The following is a 24,396-nucleotide window of genomic DNA, read 5'->3' as shown; positions in this document are numbered from 1 at the left end:
CCCCCACCCCATAACAGTGCCATCCACAGACCCCCCCACCCCATAACAGTGCCATCCACAGACCCCCCCCACCCCATAACAGTGCCATCCACAGACCCCCCACCCCAAAACAGTGCCATTCATAGATCCCCCACCCCATAACAGTGCCATCCACAGACCCCCCACCCCATAACAGTGCCATCCACAGACCCCCCCACCTCATAACAGTGCCATCCACAGACCCCCCACCCCATAACAGTGCCATCCACAGACCCCCCACCCCATAACAGTGCCATCCACAGACCCCCCACCTCATAACAGTGCCATCCACAGACCCCCACCCACCCCATAACAGTGCCATCCACAGACCCCCCCCATTGCAGCTCCAGTACAGACTAGTTATAAAATGTGTACAATTAATAAGGATTCTATTCATGAGGCCCCCTCTGCAGTAGAACATTCAATATAGCCACATCCTACTCACAGGGCTGTTATCTTAATGCTGGCCTGCCGGGCAGACGAGCGGCAGCGTCACGACTGACGTCACATGCCTGCGCCGCCTCCTTCGTTCAGAAAGTAGGCCGGGCACATGACGTCAGTCGTGACGCTGCCGCTCGTCTGCCCGGCCGGCTAGCATTAAGATAACAGCCCTGTGAGTAGGATGTGGCTATATTGAATGTTCTACTGCAGAGGGGGCCTCATGAATAGAATCCTTATTAATTGTACACATTTTATAACTACTGGAGCTGGGGGCCGGAGCACAGTGAACGCATCGGCCCCCAGCTCCTCCTCCCAGTCCCTCCCCGCTGATACATCGCAGCCTGCGATGCTGGAGCATGGCAGGCTGCGATGTCAAAAGGTGGCGGAACGCCGTTCCGGTGCGTTACGCCAGAAAAAAAGCCCTGCCGCTCATTATGCGATTTATTATCACTTCCTGCAGGGGCCGCCTGCAGGAAGTGATAATAAAAGGTGAAGGCTGGCGGCCGGCAGCGGCTACGCGGGCCACATGACGAGGTCTGGCGGGCCTTGTGTTTGACACCCGTGCTTTAGAGAGAATTGTAGATGCTTCTGCCGACTTCCGTGCTCATGGAGCGTCCCCATCACCATGGGAACGTATCCATACTAGAATGTACTGTCGGATTTGAGAATTACGTTGAAATCGCAATGCGATTAATCTAACTTGAATTAATCGCATTGCGATTTCAACTTAGACCTGGTTTACTATGGTTGGCTTGGTAGAATTAGCGAAGACGAAAACAAAGTTAACAAAATATTCTCCATCTTATATACTCCATATCCGTCAACTTCGCTAATTCTAGCAATCAAATAGGAAAGTTGACTATAGAGACAGCTGTGTTTAATTCGCTATGCGATTATATTACTTAGCTTTTTTTAATAAATAGAATAGTTATAATACTTGATTATTATAATGATTAAATTTATTTTAAAAAAAAAGCAAAGTAATATAATCGCATAGCGAATTAAACACAGCTGTCTCTATAGTCAACTTTCCTATTTGATTGCTAGAATTAGCGAAGTTGATGAATAGGTAGATAAAACAAAGATGGAGAATACTTTGTTATCTTCGTTTTGAGGAATATGACGAATACATTCGTTATATTCGTCATCTTCGCTAATTCTAGATATCAAACCAATAGGAAAGTAGCCTTAAGTTACAATCGCAATAAGCGATTATTTAAATCGCATATTAATCGCGATAACTAGAATAATGACGAATATTCGATTTTGACGAAAATGAAACGAATTTCGTCGAAATTAAATATGGCACCTCCCGCTCATCACTAGCCAGCAATCAATTTTTGGAAGTATCATAGGGTTGGGCGCTTTCCTTCACTTTGGGGGGCCTGTTCTGGAGATAGGAGTGGGTCCCAGAGGTGGGAACTGCACCTTGCTGACATTGATGACATATCCTAGAGGTATGCCACCAATATCTAAGATGAGAATACTCTGTTAACTTATTAATCCAAGACATTATTGAGCTGTACAGTGTTCATAAATAAACATAAGTAACTGAGACACAAAAAAAATCCATGAAAACTGTCAGATGTCTCAAGGAAAGTTTCTCTTGAAAATTTTGAAGTTTAACACTGATACTTCCAAGACATCTGAAGAACGTTCTAAGATCATTTACACTTACAAGATGTGCACTTCTCCTTTTTACATGTATTAACATGAAATATCTTCTTAAATGTCTTCTTGAAATTCTCATTGCACAGTGGGTAGATCAGAGGGTTTAGTGTTGAGTTGACATAGCCAAGCCAAATAGTAAACATGTGAATATTGTGATTGAAGCAGTCTTGGCAAAATGCTATGACCATGAAAAGAACAAAATATGGGATCCAACACAACATAAATGCTGCCATGATGAAACCCAACTGTTTGGCAGCTTTCCTTTCCCTGTTCATGTGAAGTCCATGGAAGTTCTGCTTGGACTGTGTGCGGAACCTTTGCCATGTGTGCTTCAGGTAGCCTAAATTGCCAGAGTGCTGGGTTTCGGTACTCTCAATGGTTTCTGTGTGGTTCTCTTCCATCTGATTTGAATCCAAGACACAAGAACCAGCCTCAACAAAGGTGTGCTCTTCTGATATGTCTGTTACCTCCAGGTTTTCACGGAAGTGTTCCTTAATCAATCTCCTGCTTACGGTAACATAGTTTCTGCATTCTTCTGGGCTTGCCTGTATTATGGTTAAAGGGAAACAGTGCAATTTGACAACATTATTGTCACACGGGCTAAATGTCTGCTGACCCTCAAAGTCCTCTATATGGAATTGTTCATGTTGGCTTTTTTGTTTGGGAAACATACCGGAAGGTGTAGTATAATGACTGTGAAGGCTTGTCTCTGGTACCATAAGAGTTCCATTACTGCACTGTTTTTTTACATAGCTCCTTGGCTTTTTTAGCACTTTGACATTCCGTACCAACTTACTGTCATAAAACAGTTGGAAAGAACCATTAATAAGTCCCCGATGTTGATAATGTTCTCTCACAGCTTTGTATATCTTAGCATAGAACCACAACATTAGCAAAGATGGTATATAGAAATTCAATATGGCCGTAAGAACTTTGAACCAAGTCACTTTGTGAAACTCAGTTTCACACACGTGTTCCGGCACTGATCTAATTCCACCATTTGAAAATTCGTGCCAACCCAGTATAGGAATTATCCAAGTCAATGACAAAAGCCAAGCTCCGGAGATCATGACAGAAGCTCTGGTCTTTGTTCGATACTTCAAATACTGCAGGGGCTGCTGGATGGAGCGATAGCGATCAATACAAAGAATAAAAAGACTGAAGATAGAGGCTGTGCTAGCAACATAGTCCATAGATAACCAAAAGAGACATGTTGGTCTTCCAAGGATCCATTCATGGTTTAGGAGATACAAAATGTTTAGTGGCATGACTGCGACACCCACAATAAGGTCAGCAATAGACAGGCTAACAATGTACAAGTTTCCGACAGTGTGAAGTTTGCGCTCGGTTTTCACAGCATACAGTACTAAAATGTTCATGATAACTGTAAAAAATGATATGCTCCCTAATACCAGGCCCAAGGTTGCAGAGTGAATAGTGGTCACATTCTTTGGTAAGCTCAAGTTGTTATTCAACATTATTCTCCCAGTAACAGTGGATTCGAGAGAAAATTACAGCAGACACTTGATCTGATGTGTTACATAAATGCAGAGATGGAAAGGGTCATCTTCTAAATTCTGGCCTTTATCTATAAAACAAAAACAGTAAACTGTTGAAGGCTAAGTCAGCATTAAAGCAATGCACAAAACATATTTCTAGTTAAAGGGAATGTGTCACCTACAGTATAATTCTTTCTGGCAATTTAGGACCAGATAGTGACATATCTCAGTTTATTTTCTGGTGGTAGATTTTTTAATTGTATTTCCTGAAAGTGATCATGATGGTGGCTATCTTGCCCAAGCTGTTGTTAACAGCATTTAGAGATATACTTTACAGCAGCTACCGTAGGCCATAGACACAATGAACAGGAGGAGACCTCATTGACTTCTATGGGAGAGTTTAGTTTTCTAGGCATGGTCTGTGAATTGTGCAGAGGTCAGGAGGGAGTAGATAAGGTGTCATATCACATATTGCGAATGGTGGCTTCTATCTATTTAAAACAAGAAAGAAAAGCAGCACTGTCACAAGAAAATGCAGATGTGGATGCAATCCCTCCACGACCATCGGCTATTGGTCCAAGAATATCCACAACAGAAATAAGGCAGCTCTCCAACTTGGCTGAAAGGGTTGGAGAACTGCTTTATTACCACAGAATGCAATGTTTCTGCCCAACACAATAAGGCCTTTCTCAATCCAAGTTAGGTTGCTGCCTCATTTCTGTTCCTTCCAGACATCCATTCATCCATCTAATATCTGTCATTCTAATCCTGCCTGTAATAAGGAAATGACTGCTGAAAAGTGAACTGTACAGAACAAGAAGTGTCACCTATTAATAGGCTTAGTGACCAGAGCGAAAACTGCAGGATTCTTTTAAAATATAGATAGTGACATGGAAAATAAAAAAAATTATATCACCAAACATTCTTTAAAATATAAAAACTTGATTTTAATAATAGGTCATTTTCTGATTAAATTTTAAGAATAGATAAATCTAGATTGATAGCTAGACAAAAAGATAGATAAAAAGATAGAAATGAGATAGCTAGATAGATAAATAGACAGACAATATAGAGTGATAGATAATATATAGACAGCAAAACCACCATAAATGTAGATAAAATAAAGCATAGTTTCCATTGAAATGTATGTGCTGTTAATGCAATACACATCATGAACGAGGCAGCTGCTCCGGCTTATTGATGATGGTTCCACATTTCTATGGGGCCCTATTCCTGTCAGTGTTTGTGTATTTGTTTCACCCATTTAACAGATCTGCAAAAAAAAAACAATGTATGGAAAGCCATTTGCCTGTAGGTAGGTACAGACGCGAGGAAAGTGAGCCCTAACCTAGAACCCAGCATGCTGTCCCCCCCCCCCTATTTGCAGTATAAGCCCTACTTGGCAGGACCGCAACTGGACGACGCTCCCTACTCTAAATAAGTGGAGAGACAGACAGACAGACACCAACAGACGAACAAACACCAAAGCAGAGTCATACGGAAATAGGTCAAAACCAGATGGGCTACGCAGTATCAAACGAGAGACAGAGGGTGTTTAGAAGACAAGCCGAGGTCAGAAGCACAGCGGAATCAGTATGCAAATGCGGGAACAGGGAACAAGGAACCTAGCTAGTGAGCCAAACAAGACTCACTGGCAATGGTGTATGGCCAGGAAGGTATTTAAATAGAGCACTGAAGAACCTGATAGGTCCATTGACTCAGCGCTCTATTAGTCAGAAACACTAGTTCATGGTAATAGAGCAGTGGGGCTAATCAGCCCACTGCTAATCTCCCCCAGCACACTCCCACTACAGGGAGAAACAAACACTAGAAAATTGTTACTAAGGATGCAGTCGCATCACCAGGTGGCGTGGCTCAGGAGTGCATCTCTCCTGGGGTGGACATCTTGTGTTACTGGAGCCTGGACAGGTAAGTTAATTGCCTGATCTTCCTATAATTGACCTCCTTATGGGTGTTTCTTGTGGGTTTATAACAATTTCCTTTATCTTTTTTTTGTGCGGATTGTGAAATACATAAGACATACAAATGAAACATGGCCGCTAAATCGTGCAGGGCAAAGGCATTTTCTGGAGTTCCGGTGACGAATTGGTCCCTCCATAGGGCTGCCAGGTGGAGGCTTCCACCCAGCAGTGAACCTGGGAAAGATACCAGCACTAATGGGCGGGCATTAGCGCTGCCCTAGCCTGTAAAACGGCTAGGGCAGCGCTAAAGCCCGCCCATCAGAGCCGGTGACATCACCGAACACACTGCTGGGGGGAAAGCCTCTGCCCGACAGTGTGTTTATTGTAAATAAAAGCGCCCTAGACCTGCGCGATCCAGCGCAGGGCAAGGGAGAGCATCGGAGCATGTAATGAGATGCTAACATCAGGGGGGGCTGCCTCGGTGAAATTATGGGTATGTCGAGGTTCAGCTCTGAACCCGGACAACCCCTTTAAAGGAGTCTTCTAAAGCTCCAGTGATTCTCATAGCATGTTTCAGATATGTCTATGGGTAGATTTTCTGATAAAAATAGGCTAAACATTAACTTGGATTTTTAAACATAAACTGCAGCGTCTTTGTTTCTGGCCAAACTAAACTGTGCAGATTGATTCCCGAGCTTTGATAAACACTCTACGTTAGTTAGTAAATCATGAAACAAGGCACACGCTCTGTTTCCCTGTCCCACTTCCCTGATCAACACAGACAGTAAATATATTGTATCATATTGTAGAAATATGTTTCTAAACCCTGCATATTCCTAATCTAACATTCACCTATATATTACTCAGTCTACATGTAAGATACGTAATAATGTTCTGGTACTCCTTGGTCCTACCAGAAGAAAGCCCTCCCTCCAGAATCTATGCCTGGGTACATTTAAAGGGGTTTTCTATCCTCAGTATCTGATTAGGGGAGGTCTGACACTCCCACCTAACAGCTGTTTGCTGTGGCCTCCTCACAGCGCCATATTTCGGATAGCTGCTGTGCTTAGTATTGCAGATCAACCCCATTCCCATGAATAGGACTGAGCTGCATCTAGGCCACATGATTGATGAATTTGGCGTCACTGCCAGGGGCATTGCTAGGGTCTTAAAAGATCCAGGCCCCAACCCCAATGAATTGGGCAGACTAGATGGGCCAAATGGTTCTTATCTGCCGACACATTCTATTTTTTTCTGAATATGGCCCAGTTCTCTAAGTCGCCTCCCCTCCCCCCGCTCACCGCATTTTGCTGTACTTGCTATACCGCAGCACATACCTGTCACATCCAGCGCCTTCCAGGTGACATCTCCTCCGATGTAGATCTTCTCTGTCATCATCTTCTCCATTCGGTCTGTACAAGTTCTCTCAGCCGCCTCGTCTCTGCAGAGTGTGACACACAGACATCTTAGCTTCCTCAGATTTCTATCATCATCTCCCAACCTGGAGTCCCCACAGTGTCATCCTGCTGCTCGCTGTACCCTCCAATACTCCCAAATACTATCCTGAAGAAAAATGAGTGCCCCCAATAGTAATAGTGCTCCTCATAGTCCCACTAATAGTAATTCCCTTCCAGAATGCCCTAATTAGTAATACTGCCTCCTACAGTGCCCCAATAGTGATAATGCTCCCCAAGAATGCCCCCATTAGTAATAATGGCCCCTACAGTGCCCCCAACCGTGATAACACTCCCCAAGAGTGCCCCCATTAGTAGAAGAGCCCTCCAGTATTAATAGTACCCTCACAGAGCCCCCCTCAGTAGAAATAGGGCCCCCTATTGTTCCCTAAGTGGTAATAAAGCTCTCTACAGACCCCTCAGTAGTAATAAGGCCCCCCATAGTGCTCTTAGTAGAAATAAGGCCAATCTATAAGTTACTCCTATAGAGCACCCAGTAGTAATAAGAATGCCTATAATGTCCCCTGGATTTATAATACCCCTACAGTGCCCCCAGTAGTTATACTGCCCCCTACTGTTATAATGCTCACCCTGAAGTGCTCCCAGTATTTATAATGCTCCCTGCAGTGTTCCCTGTAGTTATATTCCTCCCTCCACCATACAGTCCCATTTAAATAACATCACACCAACTCTCCTGCCCCCTTCAAAATGCAGTCTTATGTAAATAACATCACTCCCCTCCCTACAGCCCCTCCCACATACAGTCCCATGTAAATAACGCTATTTCCCTCCCTTCGCAATAGAGTCCCATGTAAATAACATCACACCATCTCTCCAGCCTCTTCAATATACAGTCCCATGTAAATAACATCCCTCTCTATCTACAGCCCCCTCCAAAATACAGTCCCATGTAAATAACATCACCTCCTCCCCAGCCGCCTCTAACATGCAATCCCATGTAAATATCACCCCCTCAACATTCAGTCCTATGTAAATAACATAATTCCCCCCCACCAGGCACCTTCAACATACAGTCCCATGTAAATAACATAACTCCCTCCCTCAGACCCCTGTAACATTCAGTCCCATGTAAATAACATCAATCCCTCCCCAGCCCCCTCCAACATACAGTCCCATGTAAATAACATCACTCCCTCCTACAGCCACCATAAACATACAGTCCTATGTAAATAAGATGACCCCCTCCCCAGCCACTCCAACACACAGTTCCATGTAAATAACATCCCTCCCTTCAGCCCTAACATACAGTCACAGTTAAATAACCAGGACTCCCATCATTGCTCTGCCTCCCCCTTCACTTACCTCTCGTCAGGTAGCAGACCTCACCACAGCTTCTTTTCCTCTTCGCTGCCCTCCTCTCCATCTCAATGAGATGAGATTGGAGGTGTTGGTTACAGCTGCCCTACCCTATAAAAAACACACACCAGTTCTGGGTTTGCTTTTCACAAGAAGCATTGCCTGATGTGAATGATGCCTTGCACAAAAGATATCTCAGAAGACCTACGATTAAGAATTGTTGACTTGCATAAAGCTGGAAAGGGTTATAAAAGTATCTCCAAAAGCCTTGCTATTCATCAGTCCACGGTAAGACAAATTGTCTACAAAAGGAGAAAGTTCACCACGGCTGCTACTCTCCCTAGGAGTGGCCGTCCTGTAAAGATAACTGCAAGAGCACAGCGCAGACTGCTCAATGACGTGAAGAAGAATCCTAGAGTGTCAGCTAAAGACTTACAAAAGTCTCTGGCATATGCGAACATCCCTGTTAGCGAATCTAAGATACGCCAAACACTAAACAAGAATGGATTTCATAGGAGGATACCACAGAGGAAGCCACTGCTGTCCACAAAAAAACATTGCTGCACATTTACAGTTTGCACAAGAGCACCTGGATGTTCCACAGCAGTACTGGCAAAATATTCTGTGGACAGATGAAACCAAAGTTGAGTTGTTTGTAAGAAACACACAACACTATGTGTGGAGAAAAAGAGGCACAGCACACCAACATCAAAACCTCACCCCAACTGTGAAGTATGGTGGTGGGGGCATCATGGTTTTGGGCTGCTTTGCTGCATCAGGGCCTGGACGGATTGCTATCATCAAAGGAAAAATTAATACCCAGGTTTATCAAGACATTTTGCAGGAGAACTTAAGGCCATCTGTCCACCAGCTGAAGCTCAACAGAAGATGGGTGTTGCAACAGGACAACGACCCAAAGCATAGAAGTAAATCAACAACAGAATGGCTTAAACAGAAGAAAATGCGCCTTCTGGAGTGGTCCAGTCAGAGTCCTGACCTCAACCCGAATGAGATGCTGTGGCATGACCTCAAGAAAGCGACTCACACCAGACATGCCAAGAAAATTGCTGAACTGAAACAGTTCTGTAAAGAGGAATAGTCAAGAATTACTCCTGACCGTTGTGCACGTCTGTTCTAAAATCTACAGGAAACATTTGGTTGAAGTTATTGCTGCCAAAGGAGGTTCAACCAGTTCTTAAATCCAAGGGTTCACATACTTTTTCCACCTGCACTGTGAATGTACATGGTGTGTTCAATAAAAACATGGCAACATTTAATTCTTTGTGTGTTATTAGTTTAACCAGACTGTGATTGTCTATTGTTGTGACTTAGATGAAGATCGGCTCACATTTTATGACCAATTTATGCAGAAATCCATATCATTCCAAAGGGTTCACATACTTTTTCTTGCAACTGTATATTCGTTTTTAGAATATTCGATTTGAACACATGATTCCTCCCTGCTTCTTGCTTGTGGGCCAATGACTCATTGGCCCACAAGCAAGAAGCAGGGAGGAATCATGTGTTCAGATGGCAAAAAATGACAAATATTCGTCATTACGAATATATAGCACTATATTCAAAATATTTGCGAATTCTCAAAGTGCCAATATTCGCGATTAAAATTCTCTATTCGAGGGGGCATGACCGGAAGCTGCTATGAGCGGACGCATTTAGCTGAGCTCCGGACCCGAGCCCTAACTTCTCAATAATCCTGAACTTTACAGAACTTAACATTTCATCCAGGATGAGCAGAAGTCCCAAAGGCCCCGAGGAATGAATATGTCCCGAAACAGACCGCTGTCGGCGGCAGAAAAGCTTTAGGAATTTGCTCGTACTAATAGCCAAGATGGTGCTGGCTCATGCTTCCGCTCTCCAACCCCAATTGCCGAGGACAACTCTGCGCACCGCGAAGTGCAGGATATTGGAGACAGTGCTATCATTAAAGCAGGTCACAGACCAATTATTGCAAGCAATTGCCACCTGTCGCTCTTCTATGGTAGGCAAGATGGAGGAGGTGCAGGTCGACTACTGCGTCACGATATACAGACTATGCAGGGAACGCGTCAGAGAAACTGAAACCAGAATAATCGGCAGTGGAGGATTGTGTAACACCCCCTCCAACTAAAATAAAGGAGCTGGAAAAGAAGGTAGCATTTTTGCAACAAGGATTACGAGAACCGCATGTGAAGGAATAACCTGCGCATTATTGGTCTGCCAGAGAGAACCGAAGGTAATAATCCTTGCGCATTTATTACCACTTGGCTCAGAAATACCTTTCCGGATGCCACATTCTCATCAGCCTTTATCATCGAACGAGCGTATCGCGTTCCAGCTAGACCTCTCCTACCGGGGGGCGCCTCCTAGGCCATTGCTGGTGAGACTGGGATCATGTGCTACAGTTGGCGCGCAATAAGCAAGAGCTGAGATATGACAACGCCATCGTCATGATTTTTCCAGATTTCTAGGCCGAGTTACAAAAGTGCAGGGCCACCTTCACTACCGTGAAAAAAAGGCTAAGAGAAATGAACTTACCCTACTCCATGGCATATCCAGACAGATTGAGGGTAGTTGATGGAGAAACGAGCTGTTTCTTTAACACTCCTGAGGAAGCCATCAGCTGGCTGGACGGCAAGAATAGGCAAGCAAGACCCCAGAGAGGAGCCAACCCTTGACGCTACTCAGGTAGCTGAAGAAAAGGGACAACTAGCCATAGGTCACGCGGATCTTGACCTGCGCTCACCTTAACTGAGTAATCATATTATCGTGACTTACTTGCCTGTTCCTCTCAGCTTTCCGACATTCTTACCTCCCTCACTTTTTGTATACTTTCCATAATGTGCAATGTATAAGTCTAATGCGTAAACTGGAAATAATCACAGTTTGATATGAGTCATAGGGTTCTGGAGACGTCGGTGACAGGATAATGCATTATACTCTGGTATGACATGGGACTTCAACTTCTGATCCTACATCGCCGAGATAAGGAGAGTACGCATCATACCTCTGTGAATCACTATGGTTGGGTTACAGTCCTGGATGTAAGAGGTTAGGGCTTGGGCCCTTTTCTTTTTTCTTTACTTTATTCACGTTTAAATTTAATCAGTGCAACTGGTGAGTTAACCATTCGCACACCCCGTATTCAAAATTGCCACATGATCCATCATGTGTTTTCACCGCAGACAGTGCGGGAGTATCGGAAGTCTTACTACTGACTCCGTAAAGACGTATAATATCTATGACATGTTATGTTTCACTGTTTGGCTGTTTTGTGTTTTACACTGTGTTAGTGAGACTAGACCTGGGTTAAGATGTCAAAACTACTACTCAGTCCTAACAGAGTGGCGGGACCTGCTGAGCATGAGACCAGGGAGTGAATTGAATCTCTTTACTAAGACAACATGGCAAAGATACGCATAATGTCCTGGAACATAAGAGGACTGGGGAGCAATAGGAAACGCACTATGGTATTCTCTGCGGTCAGACGATACAATCCCCACATATTGTGTTTTCAGGAAACACATCTGACCGCAGACACCACAAGAAGGATTCAGAAGCCGTGGGTCCAATGGGCACAGAACTCATGCTATACTAATTTGTCTAGAGGAGTGTCTTTGCTGGTGCACAAGTCACTTAGATGGGAGGTAGAGACATATCAGGTGGATCTTTCTGGGAGATCTGTGTTTGTGGCAGCATACATAGATTGCCTCTTGTATGTGATTCTGGGTGTGTACATACCACCCCCCTTATCGCTTCAGATTATGCATCAAGCGGTCAGTTTCGCATCATCCTATCCTCAAGCTAAAACAATATGTCTGGGAGACTTTAATATGATGCTGGATGCTGACATGGATAGATTTTTGTCCGATGAGGCTACAGATAGGCGCGCAGCTCCTATGACGCATCTGGCGACATTAACCGAAAAAGTGGTCTGGGTAGATATGTGGCGTCTGAAACATCCTGACACTAGACACTACTCGTGCCATTCAACTAGTCACAATACCCTATCCTGTATAGATTACGCCTTTGGGAATCCAACTATGTGTTCAGTAGCTTATCACATAGAATATGGTTCGAGAGGAATCTCTGATCACTCACCTTTACAGTTAGAATTGCAGGCAAACAGGAGTGGGAATAGGCGCTCTATGAGAATCCACCCCTTTTGGCTGTCACTGTTTGCGCCCTTAGATCGTATCCCTGATCAGTTATCAGTGTTCATGTCGGACCATGATAATAACGAAGAGTATTCATTAGTATGGGAGACCATGAAGGCGTATTTAAGGGGTGTTTAAGATCCTCCATCTCTTTTATTAAAAGATTTGCAGCTAGACAAGAAGAGGAATTAGCGGGGGAGTGCTCTAGACTAGAGAGAGTTTATATAGCAAACCCTAGCACTCAGAACAGAGAAGAATAGTTGTTAAAAGGTAGACAATATCTTACCCTTCTCAAGGAGAAAGCCCAAAGTAAGATGTTTTTTACAAAACAGTCTCATTTTGAATTGGGTAACCAATCTAGTAAGTTACTTAGGCTGCTTTCACACTAGCGTTCGGGTTTCCGTTCGTGAGCTCCGTTTGAAGGAGCTCACGAGCGGACCCGAACGCAGCCGTCCAGCCCTGATGCAGTCTGAATGGAGGCGGATCCGCTCAGACTGCATCAGTCTGGCGGCGTTCAGCCTCCGCTCCGCTCGCCTCCGCACGGACAGGCGGACAGCTGAACGCTGCTTGCAGCGTTCGGGTGTCCGCCTGGCCGTGCGGAGGCGAGCGGATCCGTTCAGACTTACAATGTAAGTCAATGGGGACGGATCCGCTTGAAGATGTCACCATATGGCTCAATCTTCAAGCGGATCCGTCCCCCATTGACTTTACATTGAAAGTCTGGACGGATCCGTCCCAGGCTATTTTCACACTTAGCTTTTTTTAGCTAAAATAATGCAGACGGATCCGTTCTGAACGGAGCCTCCGTCTGCATTATTATGGGCGGATCCGTTCAGAACGGATCCGCCCGAACGCTAGTGTGAAAGTAGCCTTACCCATATAGTACTGCAAAAATCAGATGTCTTCCGCAGTGCTGCGTATCAAAGATGTGGCAAACCAAATGTTACATAGTAACACAGTACATAAGGCCGAAAAAATACATTTGTCCATCCAGTTCGGCCTGTCATCCTGAAAGTTGATCCAGAGGAAGGCAAAAAAAAAAAACCCTGTGAGGTAGAAGCCAATTTTCCTCACTTTAGGGAAATAAAAAATTCCTTCCCGTCTCCAATCAGGCAATCAGAATAAATCCCTGGATCAATGACCCCTCTCTAGTAGCTATAGCCTGTAATATTATTACGCTCCAGAAATACATCCAGGCCCCTCTTGAATTCCTTTATTGTACTCCCCATCACCACCTCCTCAGGCAGAGAGTTCCATAGTCTCACTGCTCTTACCGTAAAGAATCCTCTTCTATGTTTATGTACAAACCTTCTTTCCTCCAGATGCAGAGGTTGTCCCCTCGTCACAGTCACAGTCCTGGGGATAAATAGATAATGGTATAGATCTCTGTACTGACCCCTGATATATTTATACATATTAATTAGATCTCCCCTCAGTCGTCTTTTTTCTAAAGTGAATAACCCTAATTTTAATAATCTTTCAGGGTACTGTAGTTGCCCCATTCCAGTTATTACTTTAGTTGCCCTCCTCTGGACCTTCTCCAGCTCTGCTATGTCTGCCTTGTTTACAGGAGCCAAGAACTGTACACAGTACTCTATGTGTGGTCTGACTAATGATTTGTAAAGTGGTAGGACTATGTTCTCATCACGGGCATCTATGCCCCTTCTGATGCAACCCATTATCTTATTGGCCTTGGCAGCAGCTGCCTGACACTGGTTTTTGCCGCTTAGTTTGCTGTTTATTAAAATTCCTAGATCCTTCTCCATGTCAGTGTTACCGAGTGTTTTACCATTTAGTATGTACGGGTGACTTGCATTATTCCTTCCTATGTGCATAACTTTACATTTGTCAGTGTTAAACCTCATCTGCCACTTATCTGCCCAAGCCTCCAATCTATCCAGATCCCTCTGTAGCAGTATACTGTCCTCTTCAGTGTAAATTACTTTACACAGTTTAGTGTCATCTGCGAAAATTGATACTTTACTATGCAAGCCTTCTACAAGATCATTAATAAATATATTGAAGAGAATAGGGCCTAATACTGACCCCTGAGGTACTCCACTAGTGACAGTGATCCAATCTGAGTGTGTACCGTTAATAACCACCCTCTGTTTTCTATCACTGAGCCAGTTACTTACCCACTTACAGACGTTTTCTCCCAGTCCGAGTATTCTCATTTTATATACTAACTTTTCATGCGGTACAGTGTCAAATGCTTTGGAGAAGTCCAGATACACGACATCCATTGATTCGCCGCTGTCAAGTCTAGAACTTACCTCCTCATAGAAACTGATTAAATTAGTTTGGCATGACCGATCCCTCACGAAGCCATGCTGATATGGCATTATTTGCTTATTTCCGTTGAGATGATAGTAACATTTCCGTTGAGATGATAGTAACATGTTGCTGGAGCCAGAAGCCATAGCTAGAAGGTTCCAGGAATATTATAGGGATCTATATGAGACTAAGGTAGACTACAGGATGGAAGACGCAATTGATTATCTTACTGAGCTAGACTTTCCCAGACTGACACAAGAAGCGGCAGACCTTCTAGATGCCCCTATAACAGCTCTAGAGCTAACAGAAGCAATAGCACAATTGGCCAAAGGAAAGTCCCCCGGACCCGACGGACTGCCCCTGGAAGTATATATTAAATATGCCGAACACAAATCCATTACTGCTTCATATGTATAAAGACGCTTTTATTAAGGAGTCCCTACCTTCATCCTTATATGATGCCACAATTGTGGTGCTCCTTAAACCGGGCAAGGATCTTCCGAATGCGGATCGTATAGACCAATATCCTTATTAAATATTGACTATAAAATTCTAGCAAAAATCCTGGCCGTACGACTAGGGAAAGTTGTCAGCTTGTTGATTCTAGTGTTGATCACGAATATTCGAATTTCAAATTTTTATCGCGAATATAGGTACTTCGTAAATTCGCGAATATTTCAAATATAGTTAGATATATTCGTAATTTCGAATATTCGATTTTTATTTTATTTTTTTTGATTTTTTTTAAATCAGTACACATGATCCCTTCCTGCTTCTAGCTTGTGGGCCAATAAGAAGGCTGCAATATACTTGACTTTAGGAGTAGTAGTGTTTGCAAATTTTGCTCTATATTAGTTTTTTCGAATATTCGCTATATTGCTATATATTCTTGTTTTAGAATATTACGAATATTCGAAAAAACAAAGTTATAGCAATATAGCGAATATTCGAAAAAAACGGATATAGAGCAATTTAGCTAATATAGTGCTATAATCTTTTTTTTTATAGTTGTATTTTTTTTCCAATCTGAACTACAGAGGAGAAAAAAATTACAACTATTAGAGAAAGAAGATTATAGCACTATATTAGCTAAATTGCTCTATATTCGTTTTTTTTCGAATATTCGCTATATTAGAATATTACGAATATTCTTGTTTTAGAAATTACGAATATTTGAAAAAACTAATAGCAATATAGTGAATATTCGAAAAAAATCGAATATAGAGCAATTTAGCTAATATAGTGCTATAATCTTTGTCTAATAGTTGTAAGTGGAAAAATTCGCAATAAAAATTCAAATCTGAAAATTCGAATTACGAAAATTTGCATATTACACAATCATTACCTTGCATATTTTTCGAGAGAAAAAAATCGTGAATTTTTGAATTTTCGAATATTCAACGAATATTCTAAAAAATATTCGAGAAATATCGCGAATTCGAATATGACCCCTGCCGCTCATCACTAGTTGATTCATCCTGATCAATCTGTATTTTTGCCTGGTAGATCTACCACTAATAACATCAGGAGGGTGCAGGTGGCTCAAATAGGACTTAAGAGGGAGAAAAGGTGGATCTTGGCATCCCTTGACACCGCAAAAGCATTTGATTCTGTGGAATGGCCATATCTATTTCTGACCCTTCAACACTTTGGATTTGGTACCAAATTCATTAAATGGATATCCATATTATATAAACAACCTAGGGCTAATATACTAGCGAACGGGACCGAACAGACCGAAACTATCTGTTACTACTTTAAGTCGACCCAGAAGTACTGGGGAGATGTCTTTACCGGACGTTTATTTATACTATCTGGCAGGTCAATTGAGGAATATACAGACATGGATTTCATCCGATAATCATCTAACCAGACAGGAACAACATCTTGCTACGTGCCTAAACGTAACACCTTATGCCCTGTTCTGGAACAACCGAAGTTATTCCCCCGGAGGTTACTACCTATTCATAGAGTAGCTATACAGGTTTGGTCAGCATGTAAACATATGCATGAAGTGCAGAATAATCTTATGGAGACCTCCTTATGGGATAATCTCATGTTTCCCTCCTTACTTTCCCAACCAGATAACCCATTTTGGAAAAATCATGGGGTCAGTACTTTAGGGGATTTATATAGTAACAACACATTAAAATTTTTTGACTCTATGAGTCGCAGGCACTAGTTGCCTAGAAAGGCGTTTTATGAATTCCTGCAACTCCGACATGCTGTGCAAACACACTTTTGCAATACCCTGGTTCTCATATCCAACTTTCCCATGATCGGAATTATTCGCTCCCAGGGCCCACGAGGTTTATTTTTGCACTACATACCGATCTCCTGAGTAACAAGTTGAAAGGAATCCCGGTCTTAGCAATGTCTAAATGGCAGACTTTGATCCCAGATTTGTCAGAAGATGACATTGCGGATGTTTTAGAATCTCCAACACTGGTATCCCCTGCTATAAATAACAAATGTATACAATTATATATGATACATCAGAGTTACCTGTCTCCATCTAGAATGTGTAAAATGGGCAGACTAACTCATTCTAGATGCCCTAGGTGTGCGATGGAAAACGCTGATTTCTGGCATCTCGTTTGGGCATGCTCCTAAGTACAAAATTCTGGAAAGATGTGGTTGCCTTTCTTTCAGGCTTATTGAATTGTACGATCCTGCTCCATCCTAAAGTGTGCCTCTTCTGTATTGTTGATGAGGCATCCTTCTCTCATCATACTAGAGTGTTCCTGAGAGAAACGTTATTTTTAGCGCGCAAAGCAATAGCCATCAGATGGATGGGGGACAGGTCACCTTCCCTATCACAATGGAGGTTACTAGTTAATACCATTGTTCTGTATGAGAACACAGTATTTAAAAATAGATGTGCACTTAAATTCCAAAAGGTATGGGATATATGGTGTTTCTTCCACACAGACATTATATTCTGCTCAGCGGTTAACGGATGCTCTACGCACAGAGCTTACTAGAAATATGTAATGTACTGAATATGTTGATAAATGCGAGCATATTATGACATGTTTGTAACATCTTTATTGTCATAACTGATACATTGACACTGTCGTTTTTGTTTCTGTTATGAACTACAGTATTGTATACGGATATAACGTAATGTACCCGATCTTACTGGTTCAATAAAACGAATGTTAAAAAAATAAAGATAAATCGCTATTCGAATATTCGCGCTCAACACTAATGATTAATGTAAAAAATGTAAATCAGACATCATATAGTGCATGACAATCTCTTTGTAACAAAGCTAGAACCAGCCCTGCACCTCACATGGATCCAGAGATCTCCCCAGTCATTGCTCTGCTAGATTTATATCAAGCTGACAGCTCAGGGGAGTGTCTTTTCTGCTGGATCTCTGTGCCTATCACAGCTCAGGTGTCACGACCATGTTTATGGCCGTGACTCCTTGGGAGCCGCATACAGTTGCCCGCGGTTTGGGTTGTTGTGTCAACCGCAGCTGGAGGCATTTTGCTGTTTGCCTCAGGTGCGGTTGCCGCGGACAACAGGTATGTGTGCGGTTCCCTTGGAGTTGTGTGCGTGTATGTATGCACTTTTGTATGTCTGGTGTGCACTCTGTTTTGTGTTTGGTGTGCACTGACATCTTTCCTTCACTGTGGTTGCCCGTGGCAACGTTTGGTTGTATTGTGTACATGTGGTGGCAGTGTCTCGGCCTTCGGGCTGACTCCCAGGACATGGTTGCCACCCATGTCGTTGCCTGTGGCAACAGCCACAGTGTGTTTTTGGGTTGTTCACTTCCCCTTTAAGTTGTGTTTCCCTTCCCTGGTGCTGGAAGGGTTAACTCCCTTCCCAGTGTGTGTGTGTGCTCTGGGTGTGTTTGTTGGGTGTGGCTACTTGGGCCTATATAGCCTCAGTGTATAGCACATGTCTAAGGGTTGCTTCAGCAATGCTTAGCTGGAGCAGCCTCCTGTGTTTTACACCTGCCAGTGGGGGCCACCCTTGTGGTCATAAGATTTATGTCACATTAAGTTTATGTCAAGTTTATGTGCGATGTCTATTTGATGTTTTCCTTGTTTTTCTGTGCAGCTATGGATCTGGGTCTCTGTGTGTGGATGTGTTGGGATCTTCAGCTTGTCACCACAGGGATCCAGTCAGCAAGGCTGTGGCAGGTAGGTGGAACTGGTTCAGTTCACCTGCCATATCCATAGATCTGTTTGTGTTTCCCCTTTTCCCTGCAGCTTGGCCAGTGAGACTCCTGTTCCTCCGTGTCCAGAAGGAACAGGTCGTCTTACCCTTCACTCCTAGTTCAGGGACCGGTCGGAGGGTGAGTAGGGATCCGAGGTTCCTGAGCATGGGTCCTCCTACCTTAAAGGTCGGCCCATGCAGCTAGGAGTTAGGGTCAGATTAGGGATGTGATTAGGAGGTGACCTGCTCCCTAATTCTGTCGTCCTGGCCGAGCAGGGGTTAACATCATCTGGCATCGCACGGCTGAGGATTTTCCCCGTCCTCAGCCGTGACAGTATGACCACAAAGGCTCCTCACTTGGTCTTCCCTCGAAAGAGGGTGAAGCATGTACCGCCATCTGCGGATGGGGTGCATGCGCGTTTTCCGGAGGGAGAGCGTTATGGGGGTTTCGCCGCTGACGGCACGGTGAGTGGCTTTTCCCCGCCACTTCCTCACCGTATTCTGTCTTGGCGTCCCCTGATTTTATATTGCACGAGTGTGCTTTTTTTGGGGTGTGCGGTAGCACACCTTCGAAAGAGGGTGCAGTATGCAGTGCCATCTGCTTGTGGCCTGCATGCGCGTTCTCCGGAGGGAGAGCGTTAAGGGGGATCACCGTTAACGGCACGGTTGGTGGCTTATTCCCCGCCACCTTACCTTCCGTGTCCGTGTTGGTGATCCCTCGTCCCTCTCCATGTTCCCATCTCTGGTCGTTTGCTGGCAGCATTCCGTTAGTGGTCCGGCTGCGTGCTGGTTAGGAGTGTCTGCTGGCAGCGCCTGGAGTGGGGACGTGAGTGGAGAGTCCCCTCGTTCACGTCTCGCTGGTTCTCTTCCCTGTGTCGGTGTGGCTGGCTGCAGGCCTCATTGGACTAGCTTTAATGTGTGCTGGGAGACGATGCAGCTGGCAGCGACTTTGTGGGAACTATCCTGAGAGTGGACGTTCCCTTCTCCTATCCCCTTGTCTGAGTCCCTCACTAGTTTTCTTTTTTTTGGTGGTGGGGGCTTTGAGGGGTGGGAGTGTCACGACCATGTTTATGGCCGTGACTCCTTGGGAGCCGCATACAGTTGCCCGTGGTTTGGGTTGTTGTGTCAACCACAGCTGGAGGCATTTTGCTGTTTGCCTCAGGTGCGGTTGCCGCGGACAACAGGTATGTGTGCGGTTCCCTTGGAGTTGTGTGCGTGTATGTATGCACTTTTGTATGTCTGGTGTGCATTCTGTTTTGTGTTTGGTGTGCACTGACATCTTTCCTTCACTGTGGTTGCCCGTGGCAACGTTTGTATTGTGTACATGTGGTGGCAGTGTCTCGGCCTTCGGGCTGACTCCCAGGACATGGTTGCCACCCATGTCGTTGCCTGTGGCAACAGCCACAGCGTGTTCTTGGGTTGTTCACTTCCCCTTTAAGTTGTGTTTCCCTTCCCTGGTGCTGGAAGGGTTAACTCCCTTCCCAGTGTGTGTGTGCTCTGGGTGTGTTTGTTGGGTGTGGCTACTTGGGCCTATATAGCCTCAGTGTGTAACACATGTCTGAGGGTTGCTTCAGCCTTGCTTAGCTGGAGCAGCCTCCTGTGTTTTTCACCTGCCAGTGGGGGCCACCCTTGTGGTCATAAGATTTATGTCACATTAAGTTTATGTCAAGTTTATGTGTGATGTCTATTTGATGTTTTCCTTGTTTTTCTGTGCAGCTATGGATCTGGGTCTCTGTGTGTGGATGCGTTGGGATCTTCAGCTTGTCACCACAGGGATCCAGTCAGCAAGGCTGTGGCAGGTAGGTGGAACTGGTTCAGTTCACCTGCCATATCCATAGATCTGTTTGTGTTTCCCCTTTTCCCTGCAGCTTGGCCAGTGAGACTCCTGTTCCTCCATGTCCAGAAGGAACAGGTCGTCTTACCCTTCACTCCTAGTTCAGGGACCGGTCGGAGGGTGAGTAGGGATCCTAGGTTCCTGAGCATGGGTCCTCCTACCTTAAAGGTTGGCCCATGCAGCTAGGAGTTAAGGTCAGATTAGGGATGTGATTAGGAGGTGACCTGCTCCCTAATTCTGTCGTCCTGGCCGAGCAGGGGTTAACATTATCTGGCATCGCACGGCTGAGGATTTTCCCCGTCCTCAGCCGTGACATCAGGAGACAGTTCTAGGATCAAACTGATCATGTGCGGCCTTCTTAGTGAGCCGGACAAAGAAATAAGAAAATGAACAAACAGCAGGTGGTGCTATACAGATACATTTTATTGAATAACTCGGTGGCCATACAACATTTTTTATTACATGCAATTACAAAAAGGTATTCAGACCCAGGAGCTGGTTTGAAAACTTCGAGGGACAATCCCTTTAATATAGACATATGGTTATTTTAACAAGAAGATACCAGATGTTATGTTATACTTGGTAAAAATCTTACATTAACCTTTTTTAACTAAGTAAAGCTACTCAAAGGCCTACACTATAATTCATCTATTTCTGAAGACCGTATAATGAGAGGAGCTTCCCTCCAAGGAAATTTCACTAAATGATGTCTCACAATTTAGCAGCTCATTGCATCCCAGGTATAAAAATCAAAAGCAATTTCCCCTACAACCGGTAGAGGGAAGGGAAAAGGGAGGACTGGGCAGTGAGGTTTACTACTGAGGATGAGTAAAACCAGCCCTTCTAGATCTTCAAAATTTTAATAATTCCTTGCTTGAATAAGGAGGCCTATATAGCAAATGTCTCAGAGCAGTTATAGTACTTTATGTAAAGAAAATCAGCAAGCATTTGAATCTGTCCATTGCTATGCTTTAGGAAACGTTTATAAAATTGAACTTGCATGTTAGAACGTATTGGTACTAAACAACTTGTTTTCTACCAATACTTTCTAACATGCAAGTTTCATTTTAGGCAAATGTTATCAGGACGCATTTTGCTGGTTTCTTAGAATCCAAGAAAAGTGTTGACTGTATTGAGGAAATGCTTTGGGGTTCAGATGCCTAAAATGGCATCTTGGTTCCAAGTCCCTCAGGGATGCATACATCTTAACAAATGGTGAGAAGTATCATAGTATCATTGAGGTACCTAAGCCAAAGTAAAGTTCATCCTTAAACAAAAGAATATGTGGAAAATAAAACTCACACAGTAAAGTGTAGCAGTCGGATAGTTTTAGGCACTTCCAATGACCTGATATTTCAGTAAAGGTCATCAAAACCTTTTTGGACAATTTTTTCTTGGTATTTGAAGACACACAACAACTCCTTACCAGGTTTCTATTAATGTACGATATAGATATATAAGATTAAGATATTTGTGAACAAGAACCACTGTCTATATGATCTATTAGAAAATATAGACATCACAGAGGGAGTCGAAAGCTTTCAGTAGCTAAACTAAACCATTATGAATTGTTTCCTTTTTTACCATGCTTTGTGCTAGTTCAGGTTTTGTTTCAGATGTCGTCATTCTAAGAGAGAACTCAGTTCAGTATACAATATAAGATAGAGCAAGCAATTTATTTTCATGTGGAAATCATTATCCAGGCCTTCATTGAAATGCAGTGACATTATATTCTGGGTTAATGTGAAGGAGTGCCATAGTCTTTCTCCTTTCTAAGGTGAACAGTGAAATGGTACCTCCGCCCTCACCACAGAGTGGACATAGGGTAGTCATGTATAGATTACTTAATGTATATTTTAAAATTGTATAGGATTTATAAATTAATTAATAAATTATATACCAACCGATACTCATTATAACCAATTCTTTTGACCTACAGTATATATGTACATTCAAGATCATAAGGGTGCATGGTTCATTAGATTATCTCCTGGGAGAAGGAGGAGGGTTGAAGGATTTTGGAAAAGTTGTATACTTGTTTCCTCAAGATCCCTAAATTATATTACAAGAAATAAGCACAATAAATCAATACGGAATTAGAATCAGGCTCATAACATAAATGTACTAATTGGTACTAGAACCAAGCACAGTAGATAACTGATGTACCAAAACCAAGCACATACTTATCGACATTTTGGTTGCTTCTGGAATCCACCCTAAACCCACTCAGAAACGCCCATCACTGGGTGGGTTTAGATAAACCTGCCTATTTTCAAGTTTGGACAAACCAAATTAGCTGGTTTTGGCCCTGAAAATTAGGTACAATCCCAGAAAATTTTAGACTGTTGGCAACTATGCAAACACAGTTAAAAATATGGTTAGAGAGGTGAAATGACTTGAGAGATCACTTCTGAAATCAATGTAGCCCCTACTATATGACAAATAGTTTGTATTACTCAGGGCCAGTTTTAGACAAAATGTGTCCCGAAATTAAAAGCGTAGGCCCCAAATTCTGAAGTACTGTATCAACACATTTATTCACAACACAAGCGGAGAAGTCACCGCCACGGCCAATGGTTGGTTGCAGGCAGCGTCAAAATGGATAATGACATCCAAGGACCTGAGCAGAGGTCTGAGAGCACCAGAACCGAGAGCCAGTGTCAGGAAGCAGGTAAGGCCCAGTTCACACTTCAGTTGTTTGGTCAGTTATTTCCATCAGTTATTGTGAGCTCAAACGAGTAGTGAAGGCTACTCAGAGATAAGGTACAGTATAAGGCAAAGATTTCCTCCTGGTTTTGGCTCACAATAATTGATAGAAAAAACTGAAGTGTGAACTCAGCCTAAGGCCTCTTTCACACGGGCGAGATTTCCACGCGGGTGCAATGCGTGAGGTGAACGCATTGCACCTGCACTGAATCCGGACCCATTCATTTCTATGGGGCTGTGCACATGAGCCGTGATTTTCACGCATCACTTGTGCGTTGTGTGAAAATCGCAGCATGCTCTATTTTGTGCGTTTTTCACACAACGCAGGCCCCATAGAAGTTAATGGGGATGCGTGAAAATCGCAAGCATCCACAAGCAAGTGTGGACCCGATCTTTATTATTTTCCCTTATAACATGGTTATAAGGGAAAATAATATCATTCTCAATACAGAATGCTAAGTAAAATGTGTATTGAAGGATTAAAAATAAAAACAAATTAACTCACCTCCTCCTCTTGATTGCGTAGTTGCCAATCTCTTCTTACTTTAATCATGAGCTGCCGGCTAAAGGACCTGTGGTGACGTCACATCACATGGTCTAATCACATGGTTCATCACTGTGGTTGGACCATGTGACGTCACCACAGGTCCTTTGACAGGTCCTGAAGAAAGAACAGGAGACCGGCAGCTACGCGATAAATTGGAGGAGGTGAGTTAATTTGTTTTTTATTTTTTAACCCTCAATTGACCTTCTACTAAGCATTCTGTATTAAAGAATGCTATTATTTTCCCTTATAACCACGTTATAAGGGAAAATAATAAAATTTACAGAATACTGAACCCAAACCCGAACTTATTCTTCGGGTCTGGGTACCAAACATGCAGATTTTTCTCACGCGCGTGCAAAACACATTAAAACGCTTTGCACTCGCGG

The 24,396-nt window shown here is 43.4% G+C and overlaps 1 protein-coding gene across 2 annotated transcripts in view; it reads right to left on the bottom strand.

Moving 5' to 3' along the window:
- Positions 1-1,930: 1,930 nt before the first annotated feature.
- HRH1 (histamine receptor H1) overlaps positions 1,931-24,396 on the bottom strand; it is a 294,062-nt gene continuing 271,596 nt past the window's right edge. Inside the window, exons 1-2 of one of the 2 annotated variants that reach the window (XM_044301379.1) lie at positions 13,785-13,830; positions 1,931-3,718 (exon numbers count right to left, since the gene is read on the bottom strand). In XM_044301379.1, coding sequence (XP_044157314.1) covers positions 2,124-3,608 — 1,485 coding nt within the window. In that variant the 5' untranslated portion in view covers positions 3,609-3,718; positions 13,785-13,830 and the 3' untranslated portion in view covers positions 1,931-2,123. Of the gene's footprint in view, positions 3,719-13,784; positions 13,831-24,396 lie in introns of those variants that run through there. The other variant, XM_044301378.1, reaches the window with a different exon arrangement.

The sequence above is a fragment of the Bufo gargarizans genome, chromosome 7 (genome assembly GCF_014858855.1).
Source record: "Bufo gargarizans isolate SCDJY-AF-19 chromosome 7, ASM1485885v1, whole genome shotgun sequence".
Classification (NCBI taxonomy): Eukaryota; Metazoa; Chordata; class Amphibia; order Anura; family Bufonidae; genus Bufo; species Bufo gargarizans.
This window is presented reverse-complemented; position numbering and strand designations above follow the sequence as displayed.